This window comes from Puma concolor, chromosome C1 (genome assembly GCF_028749965.1).
Source record: "Puma concolor isolate L17-30 chromosome C1, mPumCon1.1.hap2, whole genome shotgun sequence".
Lineage (NCBI taxonomy): Eukaryota > Metazoa > Chordata > Mammalia > Carnivora > Felidae > Puma > Puma concolor.
In genome coordinates this window covers 15,836,849-15,858,734 of record NC_141674.1, presented here as the reverse complement: position 1 = coordinate 15,858,734, position 21,886 = coordinate 15,836,849, and the positions used below count along the sequence as shown (strand labels likewise).

The following is a 21,886-nucleotide window of genomic DNA, read 5'->3' as shown; positions in this document are numbered from 1 at the left end:
GGAGGAATCCGGCCTCTGGGATCAAAGTGTCCAACGCTGTTTCTCTTGTGCCTGCGCCAGTTCCGTGCTCACTCTGGGCTCCGAGGTGGGGAGGGCGAGCCAGGACACTGACCCGAGGCTGGAATTAGGGCTTGGGTGGGGGGCACCGGGCTCCGGGAAGCACTGGACTCTACTTAGAAATAGCTCTGGTGGTGGAAATGGCAGCCAGAGGTTTCTCCAGACGCAGGAGGCAAGAGGCCTCCCGTGGAGGGACTTGGGCACCTGGCTGACCTACCGTCCCCGTCCCCCGTGCCTCAGAGCTGGTACCTGTCTCTCCAGGCCTCAGGTTCGTTGCCTGTCAAAGGAGGACAAAGCCTTACCTATTGCTGTGAAAAGACTGTCATGGCTTCTAGGGTGCCTGGCCTAGTAGGAGGGGTCCTCCCCTGTCCCCTGGGGTGTCCCTGGACGTTCATGGTTAACCCTGAGGCGACTTTGCCAAGGAGACGGCCGCAGGCTCAGGCCCGCCCAGTGCCAGGGGACGGGGACCTGGATGTTCTCTACTGCTTAGGCCACAGGGGGTACTTAGCCAGGGACCCTGGAATGTAGAGGTCCCTCCCTCCCTGTACCCGCCCTGCCGAGGGGACAGCCAGGGACGGAGTCTCCTGAAATAACAAGATCTGGTTAGTGAGGCTAATTTTAAAAGCCACTCTGGCTGCCCCATAGGCCCTTCTGGGAAGCCATGAATATCCCTGTGTTGCCCCTGGGAAGCAGGGTGAGGGGAGAGTGGCAGGGGCTGGGGCTGGACTCCCACCCCTGACTGTTAGTGCGGGAGACCCCAAGCTGCCTCCCAGGGCCTGCCCATCCAGGACCCAGAGTCCCAGGCCCAATGTCGGGGCTCGGGAGCCCAGCCTCTGTCCCGATCCACTCAGGGAGAACTCCCGTGGGCTCTCAGGACCCTCCGGCACCTGCACTGGTCTCCCTGAAGCAGCACTGGATGGGGGGACTCAAGCTCTCTGGCTCTCTCCCACTGTCTCCATTGCTGACTATGTTCCTTTATCTCTGGATCTCTGCCTCTCCCTGTCTCTGACGCTCGAGGTCCCTCTTTGCAGCGGTGGCTCTGTCCCCCTCTCTCGGGGCCCATCGTGAAGGAGGTCAGACAGCATTCCTGACAGTCCATAGGCTGGACTCTGTGTACTAGGTGGGAGTGGGTGTCCACCTGGGAGCTGAGGGCCCGGTGGGGGAGGACAGCAGTCCTGGGGGCGGACAGGAGCTATAACTGGGCAGGCAGGGGGCCATGTCCAGGCACGACATGGGCCATCTGGACAGGCCAGGTGCCAGCAGAAGGAATGAGCTCCAGGGGTAGGATTGCCAGATTTAGCAAGTAGAAACACGGAGCCCAGTTAAACTTGAATCTCAGATAAACAAGAAATAATTTTTAGTTTTAAGTACACCTCATGCAATATTTGGGACATACTTATACTAAAAAATCATTCCTTGTTTATTTGAAATTCAAGTTTAACTGGTCATCCTATATTTTGTCTGGCAACCCTATCCTGGGAGGCTCTTGGAGGGAGCGGAGAGGTTTCTTAGGAATGACAGGTTTTATACACAGACCGTGGGAGCCCCAGCCTGGTGGGGGTAGCACAACCATACCCCAGTGTCACAGCGCGGGCACACCTCCTGCCCAGAGAGATTTCAGTTCTCTGGGGGTGGGGACAGTCCTTGGGAGGCCGTGACCCCGACATCAGTTACCTCCTCAGTGGAACCATGGACATCAAAAGGGAGGGTCTGTGTACGTTCTCTGCTGAGCCCAGTGCCTAACCCAGGGCCCGGCACATAGTAGGGGTTTCATAAATATTTGCTGAATGAAGAATCCTCCCAACCCACCCCCCCATGGGGATGGGGATGCTTGGCCAGCAGGGGGCTCCAGCAGCCTACCTCCCAAGCTCCTTGAGGCTAACTGGTGAGTGCAGTGCCCCCACCCTGGGGACTCCCAAAGTGCGCTGCAGGAAGAGAGTGAAGGGGCAGACGGAGAGAGGAGGCCAGTTTTTCCCTATCACACCCCTGCCCCAGACCCCAGTTGCAACTCGGAGTTCAGCCTGGGCAAGAGTGTGGAGGGGGGTGGGAATGAGGGCAGGGTGACTTTTGGCTTCTGGCCTTGGGGGGCTGCTTGGGACTAAGGTGGAGGGGCAGGCCGCAGGGGTGTTGGCAGGGCTCGTCTGCAGGGCACTGGGACAGCCAGGGAGATTCCTGGGACCCAGAGGATTGTGAGTTCGTGTTTCTGGAGAGCTGAAATGGGCATTTTCCCGTGGACTATCAATCTCAGGGGTCTCCCTGGAGGGATGACTATGCCCTCCCACACCTCCCCAGGAACAGAGTCCCTTAAGTAGCCTTTTCATTCACTCACTCATTCATTCATTCATTCGCTGACTCACCCACTGTCACCATTTGCTGAGAGGAACTCACTTCGGGTCTGGCGCTAAAGGACCTTAGCAATTTGGCTGGGCTCAAACACCTGTTCCACTGCCTGCACTTGCCACCGGCTCCCGGTGGATCCTGGGCAAGAGACTGAGGACCTTGGTTTTGCCCTCCCTGCGGTGGGGTCGACGCCAGCAGCTCCCTCCCGGGGTAACTAAAGACAGGAGTTGATGCCTGCCCACGGTAGGTGCCGCAGGAAGGGGGGCCTCATGATCACTGTAATTATCATCAGTATCATTTCGAGGTCCCTCTGGGCTGGGCAGGGAGCTGTCACTGGCCCCGAAGCCCTGGCTTCATGGCCAGTGTCACCCTGAGGCCCCACCTCCTCTCAGGGGTTTCCGCCACCTCAGCCCCCATCCCTCCTTTTCAAGAAATGTCATCTCTTCCAAGGTGTCTCTGGCTTCTAGATGCAGCAATGAATCCTTCAGAGAAAAGCAAAGAGATGGGGACAGAGCCTGGAGAGGCCGTCGGAAGGCAGGGCTTGGGCCTGGCCCCCTCTAACCTGCGTGTGAGCTGGAGCTTGTCCCTTCCTGCCCTGGGCCTCGGTTTCCCCAGTTGTACGGCGAGGGTGTGGGGCTGGACATCCTCCATGCCCGGGAAGGGACCTGTGTGGCATCCTGTTAGTAACGGTTTAGCTCCGAGCCTATAATCACATCTGCCCTGGGAAGAACTAACACAGCGTTTCTTTAAATTGGGCTCTAATTGCGGCTTTTAGTGGAGTCAGATGCTCCCCTCCCCCAGCTGCTCTGAATCAGGGAGGTTGTCCCAGCCTGCCCCGCCAGGCCCAGGAGTCCCTTGAGATTACTCTGGCTGTCACTGAGCCGGTGACGGGTCAGGGACTGATGTCTCGCGAGGACCTACTGTGTGTCATGCCCTGAGCCGGGCACTTTCCCTCCAGAGGACTCTGGGTCACCTCACTACAATTGTAGGCGGCAGGGGCCACTGAAACCACTTTTCAGAGAGGACATTGAGGCACAGAGAAGTGTAGTCACTTACCCAAGGCTGCTCAGCTAGGATGTGGCAGAGTCCGGATTTGAACCCAGATCTGTTGGATTCCAGGGCTTTGTTCTCAGCCTGAAGCTGAGATGCGCCCTGCCCCGGCTCAGTCCAGCCTCCCTCGCGGGGGGCTCTGCAGGGGCAGCCAGCATGGCCAGAGCCCCGGTCGCAGCCTTCTCCGTCCACAGGTGACCACAGCCGTTCTGCTTCTTCCCTACTGGCCATGACTGGAGAACAGGGTGTCGGTGGACGTGGCCAGAGGCAGCCCCCCTCTCCTCGGGTGGGGCAGGGGCCTGTGGTTTCCCTGTTTGTTCTGGAGATCCCAGCCGCTTCCCTGAGGAGACAGCTAGCGGTTCCCAGGCCACAGCCCCTCGGGTGGAGCCAGACCGCGGCTGGCCAACCTGGGAGCACTGCCCACCAGCCCCACTGGGGTCTGCCAGGCCCTGGCGCTGGGTGGTCTGGGCAGGGGCCAGGAGGGGCCTCGATCTGGGCTGCGGGACAGGAGCCAGGCTTGGAGTCAGGCTCAAGGCTGCCCTGCCAGGGACTCGGAGGGCTCCTGAAGGCTGGGGATGGCTGGACAAGGGGTAGAGGCAGGCATGGGGCAAACACTGCCTTGAGGGGAGCCCAGGAGGGAAGGCCCCAGGCCCCAGTTCCATCTGAGGGCCCCAAGAGAAACATCCATCCCCTTCGGGATTGTCTCCTTTGGATGGCTTCCACTCAACCATTGAGCTGGTTCAGACAGGAGCCGACCTTAGATGCTGGTGGAGAAGACAGGGTGGCAGGCAGAAGACCTAGATCCCAGCTCTGCCCGCCTCTGGGCCTCAGTTTCTCCATCTGTACAATGGGAAGGGGACAGGACTCCACGTTTGACAAGAGCTCCTCTGGCTGGGTAGGCGGGAGTTGGGGGGTGGGTAGCCCAGACTGGAAGGATCTCAGTTGTTCCTGGATTTATTTTCAGAAGCTTCCGGCACCACCTCCCTTCCTCCCTCTCCCACCTTGGAGGAATCCCAGAAGTGAACACCTGCGGGAGTGAAAAAGGCTCCTGTGGGTTTTGGAGTCTGACGGACCCCGGTTCAAATCCTGGCCACTGGCTGGCTGTGATCCCGGGCCCATCACGTTCTCTCTGTGCCCTGCAGCTTTAAATACCGTCACGACCCTCTTCCTTGTGTCTCTAGCTGAGCTCCTCCACTGAATCCAGACTCATCCTTCCCAACTACCCATGGGCATGTCCACCCCCGAGTCCAACGGGTATCTCTAAGCCAACGTGACCCAAACCACTTCTCTATTTTCCCTCCAAATCTCTTCCCCCATGTCCATAAATGCACTCCTCCCAGGTGCCCAGGCCAAAAGCTCAGGGGGCATCCCCGGTTCCTCTACTTCCTCTGCTCCCCACATTCAGTCCCTCAGCAAGCCCTGCTGGCTTTAACTCCCAAACTTGTCTGGGCTCCAGCTGCTTCCCGCCACCACCACACTTAGCTGGCCCAAGCCAGCTCCACCCCCAGCGACAGCAAGGCCTCCAGACTGCCTCCAGCGTCTACTCCTGGTGTTCCCGGTCCTTCCTCTGCACGGTGGCCAGAGTGATCTTTCCAAAGCACAAACTGGACCACGTCACCTTCTGTGTCTAAGCCATTTTAGTGTGTGACTTCAAGTTGGTGTCTGACCCTTTCTGGGCTGCCTTCCTCCCTGGCCTCCAGCCCTGAGCGTGGTCTGGGGGACGGTGGAGAGAGGCCTGCGCCCCAGGAAGCACCAAAACTTGCCATGAGGGAAGATGCTAGGATGGCATCTGCTCATGCCCGGGGAGCGGGCAGCAGCCCCTCAGGCCTCGGCCGCGGGGGCTGTGGGAGGGAGCGGGGTGAATGGTCACATCTCACGCTCCTCCAGATCCTGCCTCAGGACCCTCCTGCACTCTGCCCCGGCCAACGGTCCTCAGGGCTCAGCCTCTCAGCTGCCATCCTTTCCCAACCAGGTGGGCTGAGTGAGCAGGAGCCTAATCACAGGGCCCTCAGCCAGGGTGTGCAAGCCCAGGCTGCCCTCTGACGCTCTGGAGCCAGCCACCCTGGCGGGGGCAGGTGGGGACAGAGGCTCTGCTGGCAGCCCACGGGCATTCCCCACCAGGACAAGGGCCCAGGATCTCCGCCCGTGATGTCCCGCCCCTGCCACCTTTGCAGTGACACTCCCGACCTCTCCTGGCTGCTCACCATGCCCAGAGGAGGTCTGGGCATGATTGAATCCCGCGCTCGGGCTCCACGGCGCTCAGCTTCCCGTCCTTCATCCCTCGGTAGTGTGTGACTTTGCATAAAGTGACCAGTTTCTCTCTGCTTCCGTTTCTTCCTCTGTAAAATGGAGACAGAAACAGTCCTGCCCTCTCTGAGAGTGGTGGGGAGGCTAAATAGGCTAAGTGCCCTGTGAGGCACCAGGAACAGTGCCTGGCGCTCTGGGGACACCGTAGAAATGTTCGCCCGCGTGCCTTGGCTTGGGTTCCCGCTACCTCAACGATCGTAGGCCTCTGTTCCCGCGGGTAGGAGGGACACGTGGCCCTGGCTGGTGGCAGACCCCAATGCGCCTGCTCCCCGCTTGGCTGGTGGGGCATGTGTGTCCTCCCCATCCTGAGGCCGGCGCAGATGGCTGAGGAGCAGGACTCCATGGCCTGGAGTCATGATCACAGCGGCAGCACAAGGAGGCCCCAGGGAGCCACCCAGAGACTCGGGAGCCCAAATCCTCTTCTAAGAACTTAATCTCCCCAGCCCACCCTCCCCACCCCCCGATCGGCTGGTGCTAGATCTTGGTGGGAGGTCTTGGGTTAGCCACCAAGGCTAATTATAAACTCTGCTGGCTTGGGGCTCTTACTCCCCCATCGAAGGGCTTCTGCGGCTGATGGGGCCTGGCTTGTTTTCCTTGAAGGGATTAGCACCCAGAGGCCAGGGAGGGGACACGGGCTGGGAGTCAGGCACACCTAGGTTCAACTTGCAGCTGTCACTTACAAGCCATGGGCCCTGAGCAGGTCACTGTGTTCTGCCACGCCTCACCCTTCTCATCTGCGAAATGGGGATGATATTGCCCACCTCACAGGATGGTGGGGGGCGTGTACGTGACACATGTGCCCGCAAGGTGTCAACCTCACTGCAGTTGATGTGCTGCTCCCTCCGTCCCTCAATATCAGCGCAGTTTGCTGACGAACTATTCACTCACCGGCTGCTCCAGCCGCCTTCTGGACAGGTAGGAGCTGGGACTTTCAGGCACATATTTGGGGTGTGTTCCCCCTTCCCTTCTCCATGGGCCCAGCTTCTCCTGCCTGGTCCACCGTCACAGTTTCTTTGGGCAGCCATGATGATCTTTCAAAAATGAGGCTCACTCCCAGGCTCCAGAACCTTCCATGGCTCCCCAGGGTCTTCGTTCACCTCCAGCTTCTTGGAATGGCATTCGAGACCTTCCTGCCCATCTGTCCCCACAAGGTCTCCTCTGGAATCCTCTCCGTACCCCCACGTTCTGCCTCAGTGCTCCTTGGCCCGTCAGGCCCCAGCCTGCTTGCTGCCCTCTCTGCCTCAGTGCCCGCCCCACCGTGCCCCCTGCTGGTTAGCTGCCCCCACAGCTCCTTGCTTCGCCTGTGCACTGGGATTGCTTCTGGCCATCTTGTGAGATGTGAGCTTTCCAAGGACAGAACCACGGCCCGTTCACAGGCAAGGATCCCGAGCTCTGTCTCCACCTGGCCGAAAGGGGCTTAGTGTGAGTTCCTTGAGTGCTGGGGACGGTGGCAAACAGGAGAGCCACACGCTGGATGGGCCGCCATCTCTCGGCTCAGATCAGCCACTGCCCTGCAGAAACGTGCAGCCGTGCCAGCCAGACCTTCCAATTTCTCGAAAAAGCCAGAAGTCCAAATATTACGTGATGTGAAATCTCCCAACGTTTTCAAACACCCTGAGGATGTAGTGATGTCTGGGGAGTGAGTGAGCATAAGCTCCGAGAGTCAATAATGCTGAGGTTGGAAACCTGCTCCAAAGCTGAAGATGTCACTACTCAGCCTTTTTTGCATCTGGGTGGTCATGTGACCACTTCTTACCAATGGACCATGAGTGGAGGTGATGTGTGGCACTTCCAGGAAGAAGTGGCTAAAAAGAGGGTCCCCCCCATCGATGTGCTGCTCACGCAGAACCTCGGTAGTCCCAGTGAGATGGTGCATCCCGGACTTGGAGGAGGCAGAACTACGAGGTGGAAAGAGCCTGGGTCCCAGGCGCCCGACCAGAGGCACCAGATGTTTAAGATAGAAATAAACTCTTCCTGGGTTAAGTTCCGGATTTATCTTTCACAGAAGGCAGGGTTATCTGGATGAATACATGTGGATTTGCCATCCTTTCTTTGTTCTGGAAACCCTTGTGCTGTGGGTACTGACTGCCATTCCAGTGTAGGAATGGAAGAGCAGCAAAGTGAAAGAACTTGCCCCGTTCATAGAAACGACAGTGCAATGGAGCAGAGGCAGGCACCCCCGTCTCTCTGACCCACAGTCCGTGCTTTTTAGCCTCCTCCGTGTATCGCAAAGTTAAACAGATACTACTGGTGCCCTGTTTGTGTCCTCTGAGCATTTAATGTCCCAGCACGTGCCCGGGGGCTTTCCCTCAGCCCTTCACGGGCAGGTTGGAAGTGCCGAGCTGTCATCTTTCCGGGAGCAGCCCTTGGCCAATGAAGGATGAGAGTTGGTGAGTAAACGCCACAGCTCCCTCACCTGCCGGCAGGAGGATGGATGGAGGGTGTCTTCTGCTGGGCCTCCTGGTGGCCCCGGGGCGGGGGGCAGGGGCGGGGGTTGAGTCCTGGTTGCCCCTGATGGCGAGCTGCTACATAACTTACCTTTTATCAGCTTCCCTCCTTCTCCTGTCCCACTTCCCCACTCTCCGCCTGGTGCCTCCTGGGTTCCTTTTACAAACCGCAGGTGCACAAATTCTTTTCTCAGGGTCTGCCTTTGGAAAGCCCAACCCAAGACACAAAGTATGGCTTGCACATCCTGGAGACATGTAAGCTGACTTCAGGTGGTACTGGGGAACGTTTAAAGCTCAACAGCTCCCGTGTGGATTTAAACAACTGTTTAGGACATAATAGTAGAGATAACATATAAATTGTGAAGGTGGTAGTTGTGTTTTTGCCCTGGCAAGAATGTACGCATGTAGTTTTAATTTTTTTTAATGTGTATGTATTTGAGAGAGAGAGGGAGAGAGAGAGAGAGAAAGGGAAGGGAAAGGACAGAGAGAGACGGAGACAGAGAATCCCAAGCAGGCTCCACATTCTGCACAGAGCCCGACATGGGGCTTGAACCCACGAACTGAGAGATCATGACCTGAGCTGAAATCAAGAGTAGATGCTTAACTGACTGAGCCACCCAAGTGCCCCATAGTTTTTTTTTTTTTTAAGTTTATTTATTTTGAGAGAGAGAGAGTGCAAGCGGAGTAGGGACAAAGAGAGAGGAGAGAGAATCTGAAACAGGCTCCACATTGTCAGTGCAGAGCCTGATGTGGGGCTTGAACCCACAAACTGTGAGTTCATGACCTCAGCTGAAATCAAGAGTCTGATGCTTAACCGACTGAGCTGCCCAGGGGCCCCCAAGCACCCCTTAGTTTTAATTTTCTCTCCCAGCATCGGCGTGGCTGGACTCCCCTTTCTGCCAGGACTGCCAGAAAGTTCAGAGAGAAATCAGCTTGATTGCATTTTCTCCCCTGAAGAAGGGCACACTTCTGACGTGGTTTCTCATCTTTCTGAGTTCACATTTGACTAGTGTCTGTTGAGTCACTAGTATTGGCTGCGTTAGAATGTTGTCAGGAAGTCGGAAACGTATTATAAACAAAGGATGTCATTAAGTATAGGGGTTTTGGAATCGGATGTACGTGGATTCAAATCCCAGCCCCACAACCTGGGGACCTTGAGCAATCACACCACGCCTTGCACCCTCGGCTTCCTTAATCTATAAATGTGGATGACAGGGGCCTACTTCCTAGTGAGGATCAAATGAACTGAATCCATATAGATCACCAAGCAGAGCTTGTCAGCTGGTAAGTGTTCAATGTTAACGATTATGATTATTACCTTTATAGGGACTATCATTCCAATGAGGCAAGGAGCAGACTTGGAGAACCCTGTATACCCAATATCAGGTGCAATCCTGAGCCCAGTTCTCAGGCCAGATAATCAGGAATGGAAAGACCACCATCGCCAAGCTAGGCTGAAGCTCTGTGAAGGCAAGGAGCATGTCTGTGTTGTTTGCCACAAAATTCCTAAGACCTGGTCTGGTGCCTGTCACCTACTCAACACAATTAACCCTTGAACATGAGCGTTAGGGGCACCAACCCCCTGTGCAGTAAAACATCCGTGTATAATTTGTGACCCCCTCCCCAAAATTAGCAAATAGCCTCCTAAAGACTGGAAGCCTTACTGATAACATAAAACGGTCAATTAACTGTTAACATATTTATGTTGTGTGTATTATGTTAAAATAAATATGTTAACAATTGACATATTTGATATCATATGCACCGTATACTATATTCTTACAATAAAGTAAGCTAGAGAAAAAGAAATGTTATTTAAAAAAAAAAAAAAACATAAGGAGGGGCACCTGGGTGGTTCAATCGGTCGAGCATCCCACTCTTAATTTCGGCTCAGGTCATGATCTCACAGTTCGTGAGATCGAGTCCTACATCAGGCTCTGCGCTGACAGCATGGAGCCTATTTGGGATTCTCTGTCTCCCTCTCTCCCTGCCCCTTCCCCTCTCTCTTTCTCTCTCTGTCAAAATAAATACATAAAAAAAAAAAAGTATCATCTTTAAAAAAAAGAAAATAAAATCTTAAGGAAAATACATTTCCTGTCTTTATCCCCCAAAAATCTGCATGTAAGTGGACCCATGCAATTTAAACCTGTCTTGTTCAAGGGCCAACTGGATTTACTGGATGAATGAATGAACGAACAAACGAACGAACGGCTCCACTGGACCAGGACACGGAGCTCTGTCTGTCGGAGCTGTGTGGCAAGAGTGTCACAGGGCCCTTGAAGGCCTTCTTGCTGTGAGTTTCAGGGCCCAGAGGCATACTTTTCTCTCATAGCAACCCAGACCGGACTGCGTCCCATTCTATAGCTAAGAAGACGGAGACACAGAGATACAAAGCAGTTTGTCCAAAGTCACGCAGGTAACGAGTGAAGAAGCCCCTGGGTCAGCAGGACGCCCCTTCCTCCCCGCCGGACTCCATCTGCCCTCCTGGGCCCGGAGTCCAATTCTTCCCAGAGAAACAAGCTTATTTCATTCTCTTCCTCACTGACCACAAAGACTCAGTTCTGTCCTCAGAAATGTTTGGAAAGTTTTATTTAAATGTCTTGTGTTCCCTTTTAACCAACACCAAAAAGAGAAAAAAAGAAAAATTTGCCATTCCAAACAGGGGTGTCGCTTCAGAGAGGAGTGGGCGTGCGTGTTAAGAGCTGGGAAGTGTCCGGCCACCCTGGGGTTGGATGGCCAGTCCCAGTTTACTTCCTGGGAGCCCCTGGCGGCCTCGGAATGAGTGAGCAAACCCCCATCCTGCAGGGAAGGACTCGGTCTCCCCTGCGGGTAGGGACATGAGCATGATGGGGCCTGGTGGTTCCAAGAGGGGAGGGGAGTGGGAAGGTCAGATCCGGAATGTTCCATGGAAGCTTCGGGGCCTCCAGGCCTGGAGAAATATGTTTGCTAGAAAAATAAGATGCTTTGAGAATTTCGGCAGTCTGTGTTCTCTGCCTGCCCAAGAGAAACCTACTCTGTTGGCCAAAGGGGCAGCAGGGAGGGAGCAGAGGCCGGAGGCCAGGAATGGGTCTGGTGCCAGTGGAGGATTCCAGAGGGGAGCGAGGCGGGCAGCAGACTTTGGTTTCCTGGGTCCTCTTTCTGGCAGCTGTTGAGGCTGTGAAGGCCCCCCGCCTCCCCAGCCCTTGAGGTGTGGGCTCCCAGGTGGTGGGCAGTGCTGAGAGAGGGAGGCTGGCCATCTGTCATAGGCTAGTGGGTGCCTGGGCCACGGGCCCTCAGAACAGGATGCCCAAGGAGGGCAGGGCCAGCAGGAGGAACAGGGGACCCGGTGAAGGGCCACCTGCCGAGCTGGCCGAGGCACAGTGGTCAAGGTTGGCACCGATGCAGGCCGCGTAAGCCATCACGTGGGGAATGTAGTTCTGCTCGTGGACGCCATGTAGCAGGTGCGCCATGGGACCCTTGGCGAAGACCGCCACGTCCTCCCCACCGTGGGTCTCATGGCGCAGGGGCACAGCAGACTGCGCCTGGTAGTTGTTGTGAGCTGTGGGCCAGAAGAAACACTTGCTGAGAGCCTGCCAGGGGACTGGCAGTCTGCAGCCACTTCCCCCCCGCTCTTTCAGGCTGGTTCACATGCCCTCGTTTCATAGAGGAGGAAACCGAGGCTCAGTGCCGGGAAGTCATTTTGTGTAAGGCCACGGGATTTGGGCCTGAGTCCGTTCTGACACAGAAGCCTGTACCCTCAACCCCCAGAAGAGAAAAATCAACCTCAGCTGGGCTGTTTCAATTAGAAGGGAACAGTCAACCCGGGAGAGCCTCCTACCATTGGCTGCACAGTTAGACCCCCATGGGCTACTGGGGCCATCATGAGCAAATGAATATTCAACAGGAGGGAACCAGATGAATACACTGAGAAGGCTCAGATTTTGGAATATTATATAGCCCATAAAGATGGTAGTGTAACACAGCAGGCACCTGCATGTGCCAGGCACTACACGAAGCTCCTCAGACCCAGTTAGTCCTTCAGACAACCTTGGGAGCTAGAATTCTTTTAAGGAGGAAAGGGAAGCTGGGGAAGACCACGTTGCATGCCCAAGGTCACAGAGCTGCTCGATCGTACAAGGGGGTTTGAACTGGGATTGCTCTGACTCAAGTCCTGGCTCTTAGGAGACCCCTGACCTTGGGGTCTCCTACAGGGAGCCTGCAGGGTTCCCAAGCCCATCCCCAAGGGGCACCGTGTCCCCTCCCAGCTCTGGACTGTGACAATCTCACCGTAGTCCACCATGGAGACGTTCTCTCGCTCACCACCTACTACCTTGTAGCCAGGCCCATTGCCATACAGGATGGAGGTGAAGGGCTTCTTATCTGTGTCACTCACCATGGGGGCCAGACCTGCACAGAAAGGCATTGGCCCCGGAGTCATGTTGGAGTCCCCAAGCCCCAGCCTGGCAACCCTCAAGTCCCCTTTGAACTACTCCATGGAGCCACCTTCTAAACCTGGCTTACTTCCAACTAACCACCCCTCGGTTTTCACTGTGCCCACATCCCCCTCATCTGGTATTCCACCTGTCCGTCTGTCCATCCACCCAGCCCTCACCAGTCCATCCATCCATCCTCTCATTCTTCTATCCACCCATCACACAGGTAGCCACCCATCCACCCACGCATGCGCTTGACCCTACACCCCCCACCCATCCGTAACTTCTCTGTCCTACCCAATTCTCATGGATCCCACACGGGCCAGGCCCCGAGCTTGCTGGCTCTCCCACCCTGCGCCTGCTCCCAGACGGGCAGCCCTGGGAGTGCCCCGTGTCCACCCCAACAGCGGCCCACCTACCAAAGATAGAGTTGCCACGGGGGGTATACCCGCCGAAAGTGAAGACATGGGAGTGGTCTGCAGTGACGATGGTCAGTGTGTCTTCCACGGACGTCATGGCGCCTGCCCGTCCAATCGCCTGGTCCATTTCTACTGCCTCATGCAGCGCCTGCTTGGCCTTGCCTTCATGATGCCCGTGGTCAATCCTGCCTCCTTGAGACACCGAGGCAGAGGGCTCGGGTGAAGGGGACGGAAGATCGGTGCCCCCAGGCCCCACCACACTACTGCTGGATTAACCTTTCTCTGATGGGCCCCGTGTACCACGCCAGGCACTTTATGCGGCGTTCAACCTTTACAGCGGCTCAGAGAAGGTAGGCTGTAGACCAAGGGCTCATGCACAGAGAGAGCAAAGCCAGATCCACCTGACTGAAAACTTTGTGCTCTGTCTGTGACCCCATGGGGCTCTCAGGGCAGCATCTTCAGCTGCTTGAAGGAGTCTGAGACCTCAGACAGACAGAGAAGGGAACCAGCAAGCCTGAGGTCCTACCGAGTGCCAGGCACAGCAAGCCGGTGTCTTATTTCCCCGTAACAACAATCCTGGGCAGAAATGGGCACAACCGGCCCCATTTACAGATGGAGCAAATGAGGCCTGGGGGCAGAAGTGACGCGACCAAGGTGGGCGTAGCGGGATTTGAATTCAGGCACGACTCTCATTCTCAGTGCCCGTGGCAAGCCTTCATAAAGGCCTCTGAAGCCTGGATCCTGTGCCGCCTCTCCTATATGAGCGCAAGATGCTTGGCTTTGAGCCTGGCTTTAAAGGTCATGGCTCAGGGCTACATGACCTGAGGGGACCCCTCCTTGTCTCTAACAGGAGAAGGATGCCTGAGTGGACACTCCCAACTCTGAGGGTCCTGAGCCGGGGCGGCCTGGCCGCCCTCCCTTCCCACTGGCCTGAGCCTCACCACTCTGGCCTGGCAGGCTGGCAGGGTGGGTCCTCCCTTTGTTGTGGCTCTGGGAGCAGTCACAAAGAGAAATGCTCCCAGGGGAGCCTGTGCTCACCACCATTGGTTCCTGGCTGGGTCCTTGGCGTCAGAGGCCTGTTCAGGCCAGGCTGAGACCTGCCATGCTTAAGTGGGAACCCTGGGGTTTGGCGAGAAAGCGGCCAAGCCGGCTTGGCTGCCACTGGCCTCTGGAAGGCAGAGGGGCCTGAGTGTGTGTATATGTGTGGTGAGAGTATATGTGCAAGTGTGTGTGTGTGTGTGTGTGTGTGTGTGTGTGTACCTCTAGAGTTCAGTGAGGCAACATCAGGAACCACAGAAGACAATGGCTATTAGAACTTTGGAAGATTCCGGAAACTTTATCACTTCCTCACACTTCCTATTGTTATTGACTTAGCTATTGTGTAATCATAATAATGGTAATAATAGAAACACGGAAGATTTATTCTCTGCTGGGCCCTGTTCCAAGTACTTTATGTCTCTGAACGCAATGGATGCTAATAACACTTCGAAGACTATTTTTGGCCTCATTTTACAGAAATGTACAGGTAGAGGCCGCAGCAGCAAAGAACACAAGCCCGACTCCAGTGCTTCCCATCAGCGCTGGGAAACCCTGTGAACGTTGGTACGCAGCACTGCCAATCCCCAAAGTTCTGGCTGTCCCAATCTGGGGGACCCGGGACATCCCAGGGCCTGCCCTGGGTCTCCTTTCAGGCACAGGACTCACGAATCTGACGCTGGCCCCACACGTGCCTAGGAACGGCAGATACGCACCATCCAGCTGAGGGTTCCCGCAGACTGATGGGCGTGTGTGGACGAGGACCCCGGGCCTGTTCCTTGAGGCCAGCCAGGCAGCCGCTCAGATGCAGGGGGGTCCATCAGGGCCTACTAATTTGTCTTTTGGAAGGAGTGAAGCTCAGGGGCCTCGGGGGAAGGCTCCTGGGAAGTCTTCTTGGACTAGTCAGCCTGACGGGCCATCCTCAGGCCCAAAGGAGAAGGGCTTGCTGGGCTGGGGGCTTCAACACCCTGCGTACCCCATCTTCCCCAAAAGGAATCTCCTTCCCCCCAAAAGTAGACAGCTGTCTACCCCATCCCCCGACCCCAGGAAGCTCCCCGGGAAGTGGCCCTGAGGCCAAACCTGGGGCCATACCTTCCACCAGCAAGAAGAAGCCTTTGGGGTTCTTGCTCAGGATCTTGATGGCAATCTCCACCATCTCAGAGAGTGACGGGTCAGTCGTGCTGTTCCTATTCAGCTCGTACTGCATGTCCCCCGGCTCAAAGAGACCTGAGGGCACAGGACGATATGGATGGTGAGTTCTCATGACTCTGCAAGGAGGGCCCCGAAGGAGCCCGGGCTATCTCAGGGAACGCAGGTTGGGCGCATACAGCTTGGGGTGAGAGCAAGCAGGGGGGCAGGGAGAAGCTCCTGTGGGCCCAAATGTGCCCAGTGCTTTGAGAACATGCCTCCTTTTACCTTTGCAGCCACACTATGGGGAAGGGCTCACCGAAGTCCATTTTACAGAGAAGGAGACTGAGGCACCGGTGCTCAGTAGCTTGGTATCTTCGGCTGCTAAGTGGGAGATCTGGGACTTAAGCCCATCAGCCCAGCCCCAAGCCTGAAGGCCTCCAGGCATGGCACCACAGCCCCCAGGCTGAGGGCATGGATTCAATGGGGGCAGATTGCGTGTGCACCTACGCGTCATTTACAGGTCAGGTGTGAAGGGTATAGTGTCCTGTGTGGTAAAATGGTAGAAGGTTTGGCTCACGTCTTGGTTTCCTCACTTGTGAAATAAGACTGGTCCATTCTTTGATCATGTCACAAGATTCCACATGTACCGGGGTGGTATTTCTAGTCCTAGATGTTCTTTTAGAACACCTTACCCCTTCTGTGAGTGGGGGCACAGTCAAGCAAGAGCTCTAATGGACAGAATGCTCACCGTGTGCCACAGGCCGTCCTAAGTGCTTTGGAAGCACATGGGTGCCAGCCTCCAAGATGGCACCCAATAGTCCCCGTCTTCTGGAATTCACGCCCTTGTGTGTCCCCTCCCACACCAAGACTATCCTGTGTGTCCAACAGAATACTGCAGACATGATGGTATGTGACTTCCAGGCCAGGGCATAAAATATTACAGCCTTAGCCGTGCATACTCTTCTGAGGGAGGCCAGCTGCCATGTTATAAGGACACTTCTGCAACTCTATGGAGAGCTCCATGTGGCGAGGAACTGAAGCTTCCTGACAACAGCCTGCGCCAACTTGCGAACCTTAGGAGTGAGCCATTACGGAAGCCCCAGCCCCAGTCAAGCCTTCGGATGACTGCAACCTCAAGGGAGACCCAGTGGAGACTGCAACCCATGGGAGCTGCTCCCAAATTCCTGACCCCCAGAAACTGTGTGAAGTAATAATGTTAACTCGTATTTTAAACTGTTAAGTTTGGAGATCGTTTACTACACGGTAACAAGTAATTTATTTATTTATTTTTTAAATGTTTATTTTTGAGAGAGACAGACAGACAGACAGACAGAGCATGAGTGGAGGAGGGGCAGAGAGAGAGGGAGACACAGAATCCAAAACAGGCTCCAGGCTCTGAGCTGTCAGCACGGAGCCCGAGGCGGGGCTCGAACTCCAGAATGGCGAGATCATGATCTGAGCCAAAGTCGGTCGGTTGCTCAACCAACCGAGCCACCCAGTCGCTCCAACAAGTAATTTACACAGTGCATTGGCTCACGTGTACTCATGGCAGCCCTGAGGTAGGCCCCATCATTAGCCTCATTTTACATTATTCCTACTCTACAGAAGAGAAAACTGAGGCGCTGAAAGGAGAAACCACCCGCTCAAGGTTGCAGAGCTCATATGTGGTAGAGTGGGATTTGAACCCAGCACTCTGGCTCTAAGATCCATGAGTGGGCCTGTTGTGCTGCATGGGAACATGTATAACTCTACACACCTGTGTGTGCTATAGGGTGTGTGCTGTGTGACCCAGGCAAGCAGAGGGCTGTGTGTGTGTGTGGTCTGTCTAGGGGATCCTCCCAGGTGCCCAGCTTTGAGCCCATAACCTCCAATGATACACCCAGGACCTAGAGGTATGCTCTTTGGAAAAGGTTTGTAGGAAATTTTGCCACCACTCACTGGGCACAGCAGCCAGGTGGGAAAGGGGACCCAGGTGTCGGCGTGGTGGTGCTCAGGGCCTCATTCCACCTCACCAGGGCCCTGGCTCCCCACTCCCCGGGGGACATCCCCCAGTCAAGACCAGCAGAGACGACCCGGCCGGCTTCTGCCCTGGCCACACAGCAGGGCTGGCTCCAGGCCTCCTACCCCAGCCGGGGTTTGGATTTACCTGGGCCCTGATGTTAATGAGATGAGTGAGATGCCACAGGTCCCTTCCCCTACCTGAGCGTTACTTTTCCTTTGTGCTCAACGGAACCGTTCACTTTGCACAGCCAGCAGATTTCAGGCCCAGTTCTATGAACCAGACCCCCTTCCTCACCTCTCCCAGGTCCTTGACCTGGGAGCAAAGGTCCCTAAGTAGAGGGAGGGCTGGGACCTTGGCCCCTCAGGTGCTGGACTCACAGCCCCAGCCCCAGGGCACCCAGCTGGGTGTCCCCTACTCCACACCCTCCACTTACCCAAGAGGTAGTCCACGCTGTAGGGGTCAAGGGTCAGGAGTTCGGTGCGGTTCCAGACATAGTGGGAGTGCTAGGAGGAAAGGCCAGTGTCAGCCACGTGGGAGCTGGGGGGTTGGGAGGACAGAGCCCAGTGGGTCTCAGGGACCGGGGCACATATTTGTTTCCTTCAGTCATTTACTAACCCCTCCCTGAGGACCTCCCATCTCTGCCTTCAAGAAATGACATATAGGCAATTCTAATGCAAGGGAAGAGAATTCCGAGAGACCAGGGGGCACTGTGGGCCCAGAGGCAGGATCAGGGAGGGCCTCCTGGCGCAGGTGATGTCCTAATGGGGCCCTGGAGGACAAGAAGCCATCGATCAGCCTGGGGTCAGGGAGGAGAGTTTCAAATAGCAGGGAGGGATCATGGAGCCAAGAAGAGGAAGGTGCAGGTCACCAGGGGCCTTGAGCACCCACTGAGGGGTGTGGGCTGTGTGTGTTCTAGAAGCTATGGAGAGCTAAGGAGGAAGTAAAACCCTAGGTCTCCCCCAGCAACCTCATCTAAGAGGCTGATAAAGGAAGTGCTGCTTCCCCAGGACAGAGGCCGCAGGAAGAGGCTGGCTGACTTAACTGGAGATGTCACCACTCAGCACCAGAGCCAGGGGCTACAGTACCGCCAAGACTCAGCTGTGCATCCTCAGGACAGCCCCTTGCCTTCTCTGGGCAATGGCATTGGGATCTGTGGTTTTGGAGCCTCAGTGACTGTTAGGGAAGGAGGGCGGGAAGGCTGAGGAAGTGGGGTTCCCCACCCCCGCTTTGCTGAGCTGGTTCTCCTGTGTGACCTCATTCAGGTCTCACGTCAGCCCTACGAGGGAGATACTGTTATTCCCATTTTGCAGACAAGGATACTGAGTCACAGATGACAGAGCCACTGGGAGTCTGACTTCAGCATCCACTGTTCAGGCATGAATTTCGAGGTATGTATGGCCTACCTGGGAACCCACAGGGACACCCTGTCCGTTGACTGGTGTGGGTCCTGTCTCTCCCTCTTGGAGTCCAGATTGAGCTCCAGGGTTAAGCACCTGCCCAGGCCAGAAGGACTAAATCCTAGCCCCATGTCCCGCACAAAGAAACTGAGGCTGGGAGGGGCAGTGTCTTTCTGGCTTGGGCCAGGAAGGGGCTCGGCCCGGCCAGAGCTGACTCAGAGGAACAGAAAAGGTTCAAAGCGGCTCAGTCCCACCCTCATCTACCCTGTGGGGGCCATCCCCAGGCCCCTGCCTCCACCTCACTCTTGGCCCAGCCCCATCCCACAAGGCCTCCCTGGGGGCCAGTCCTGGAACCCTCAGAAACCCAACCCCAGAGTGACATCAAAGTGGCTCCCAGGCTGCTCCCCACTGTCTTCAGCCCTGACCACAGTCATTTCCAGACCCCAGCTGCCCCAGGCCCAGCGGCCGCCAGAACCACTCCAGGGAGCCAGCGCTCAGGCCCTTCCAACGCTCCAGCCTCCCGTCCCCAGCACGTGCCCTCACCAGGGCCAAAGCCAACTCAAGATGGACGGCTTCCACCTCCCACCGTGGCTCACACCCTCCCCTTCCTGCCACCTCCTCCTCTACTCCTCCTCCTCCTCAAGGCTTCTCAGCCCCTCCCTGTGGTCTGTCCCCTCTGGGTTCCCGTAGGTCCTGGGCTTCCAGCCATCCAAGCACACAGAGATCCACATTCCTTTGACCATCTGATTCATCCCTTGGAATTCATGCCCGGCGAGGGGTCCCACACACAGTAGGGTCTCAAGCGGCCTCAATGTCCATGCAGGTGACTCTCTGGCCCCCTCTCTTCACTGCCTAGTTCTCCTGGGTGCCCTCCTCTGAAGGGAGGGATTAATTGAGCATGTATTATGTGCCATTCATGTATCTGTTAGATCATCGGAGCCCCTCAAGGTAAGAATTATGACCCCCCACTTACAGAGGAAGAAACAAACTGAGATTCAGAGAGAGGTTCCCCAGAGCCCCATTCCTGCAGCCACCTGGCCCCTCAATGGGTTACCTTGTGTCTCGGTTTGAAGCTTTTCCAGATGTCAACGAGGTTCAGGCCGTCCAGCCTCGTGCCCCTGGCCTTCTCGTCCATCTCATACTCCACATCGGTTCTATTCTTGGGGAACATGTACTTCCGGCCACCCCCCATGATCACCTAAAGGGGACAGGAAACATCAGTACCCCAGGGTTCCAAGCCTCAAGAGCTGGGCTCCTAAAGACACCGGGAATAGTGTGAATGCTTCTCCAGCTTAGAGAGTCTTTTTTTATTTTTTTACATTTATTTATTTTTGATAGAGACAGAGCACAAGTGGGGGAGGGGCAGAGAGAAAAAGGAGGCACAGAATCCGAAGCAGACTCCAGGCTCCAAGATGTCAGCACAGAGCCTGATGCGGGGCTCGAACCCACAAACTGTGAGATCATGACCCGAGCCGAAGTCGGACGCTTAACCGACAGAGTCACCCAGGTGCCCCTCCAGCTTGGAGAGTCTTGGTTCCAGTCCACACTGCCTGCCCTGAGCCTCTGCTTTTCCAAGCGGGGAGATGAAATCATGAGTCTATTGAGACCATGGTTTGGGGCTTCTGGGTGAAATACTAGAGGTACTGGTAACTTCTCCTACTTGGTTTTCCAGAAGCCTGACTCAGCTCCCACTTGCATAAGATAACATGTCTACAGAGGACTAACTGCATGTCAGGTACTAAACACTCCAGGTACATTTTTTTTTTTTTAACTTTTTAAAATGTTTATTTTTGAGAGAGAGAGAGAGAGACACAGAGTGAGCAGGGGAGGGGCAGAGAAAGAGGGAGACACAGAATCGGAAGCAAGGCTCCAGGTTCCGAGCTGTCAGCACAGAGCCCGACGCGGGCTCAAACCCATGAACCGCGAGATCATGATCCGAGCCGAAGTCGGACGCTTAACCAACTGAGCCACTCAGGTGCCCCTTCAGATACATTATCTTAATCCACTTCATACCAAGGCTGCAGGGGAACCTGTGTCCCCATTTTCCAACTAAAGAAAGAGGAACAGAAATGTGATCTTTCTCCCCTAAGGCCACACAGTAAGGGACACGGCCAGGATTTGATCATGAGGCTTCCCTGACCCCAGCACTGGGATCCTGGTGCATCTGCAGGGCCGAGGACAGGGCCTCCAAGAGCCTCCTCTCCCCTGTGGGAGACAGAATGCCACAGGCGAGAGGCCTCTGCCAGGGAGGTCTCGGGACAGCCCAGCTGGAAGCCTGGGCAAACAGTGGCCGGTGCTCACGTCTGTGTAGTCCCCGCCAGGCTAATTTTACTCACCACGGCTGGCGTGCGCGGGCGGACGGACGCGGGACTGTTTGTTTTCCTTGGGAGTCCATGTTTGAAGTCCTGACTATTTTTAAAATGGGGCCAAGAACACAACAGCCGCCGCCTGCGGTGACCGCCACACCGGTGTCCTCCTGTCACCGCGGGCGCCAGGCCAGGCCGCCGCCCCTCGACACCTTGGGAGAGCAGAACCCGGCCATGGCTGGCCTCAGCTCCACTGTCCCAGGCCTGGCATTTCCTAGTACTGTTCTCGCCCTTCCGCTTCATTCCCTCCTCAGAACCCAGGGGTCCGGGCCGACGGTGGAGGTGGGGATGGCACCCGCGGCCACCCTGGGTCTCGGGGAGCTGGAAAGGGCACGGGCTTGGAAGTCCAACTTGGGTTTGACTCTGACTCTATTGCTTACTGACCAAGGGCCGGTCACTTCACCTCTCTGAGCCTCGGTTTCCTTATCTGTAAAATGGAAGTAACAACCACCCACAGGATTGCTAAGGAAGGAAATGCAGTGATGCGATATAGTCCCAGCACCCGGGTGCAGCCCCAGTGGGCAGTGTTCTCGTTACCAGAAGTAGTGGATATCAGAGTATTTCCAGAGAGGCGAGTTCCTCACTGCCAGCCCCAGCCAGGAGCTCTGGGGGCAGGGCAGGCTGCGAGGGGAAGGAGAGGGGACCCCGGGTCACCGGCCCCGGCTCCCCACCCCTGTTCCCACAGAACCTGACCCCTTGGCATTTTCAGAGTGGAAAATGAAGCCCCCAATCTTCTTGCCTGGAGCCTCATCATTTCCAGCCCCAGCAGGGACTTCACACGCTCATTAAACTCCCAAATAACAGACTTGCTGTTTGGCTTTGGGGTTTGGGTTTGTGTCTTTCTTTCTTTCTTTCCTTTTTTTTTTTTTAGCAAAAGATATTTATTTTCAGGGCGGACACCAGGAGTTGTGTTTCATGTGCAG

General features: G+C 55.9%; 1 protein-coding gene across 4 annotated transcripts in view; it reads right to left on the bottom strand.

The window, feature by feature from the left end:
• Positions 1-10,773: 10,773 nt before the first annotated feature.
• ALPL (alkaline phosphatase, biomineralization associated) overlaps positions 10,774-21,886 on the bottom strand; it is a 66,254-nt gene continuing 55,141 nt past the window's right edge. For all 4 annotated transcript variants that reach the window (XM_086715983.1, XM_086715984.1, XM_086715981.1 and 1 more), the window contains exons 7-12: positions 19,652-19,795; positions 17,634-17,703; positions 15,160-15,294; positions 13,033-13,224; positions 12,468-12,587; positions 10,774-11,739 (exon numbers count right to left, since the gene is read on the bottom strand). In XM_086715983.1, coding sequence (XP_086572109.1) covers positions 11,474-11,739; positions 12,468-12,587; positions 13,033-13,224; positions 15,160-15,294; positions 17,634-17,703; positions 19,652-19,795 — 927 coding nt within the window. In that variant the 3' untranslated portion in view covers positions 10,774-11,473. The remainder of the gene's footprint in view (positions 11,740-12,467; positions 12,588-13,032; positions 13,225-15,159; positions 15,295-17,633; positions 17,704-19,651; positions 19,796-21,886) is intronic.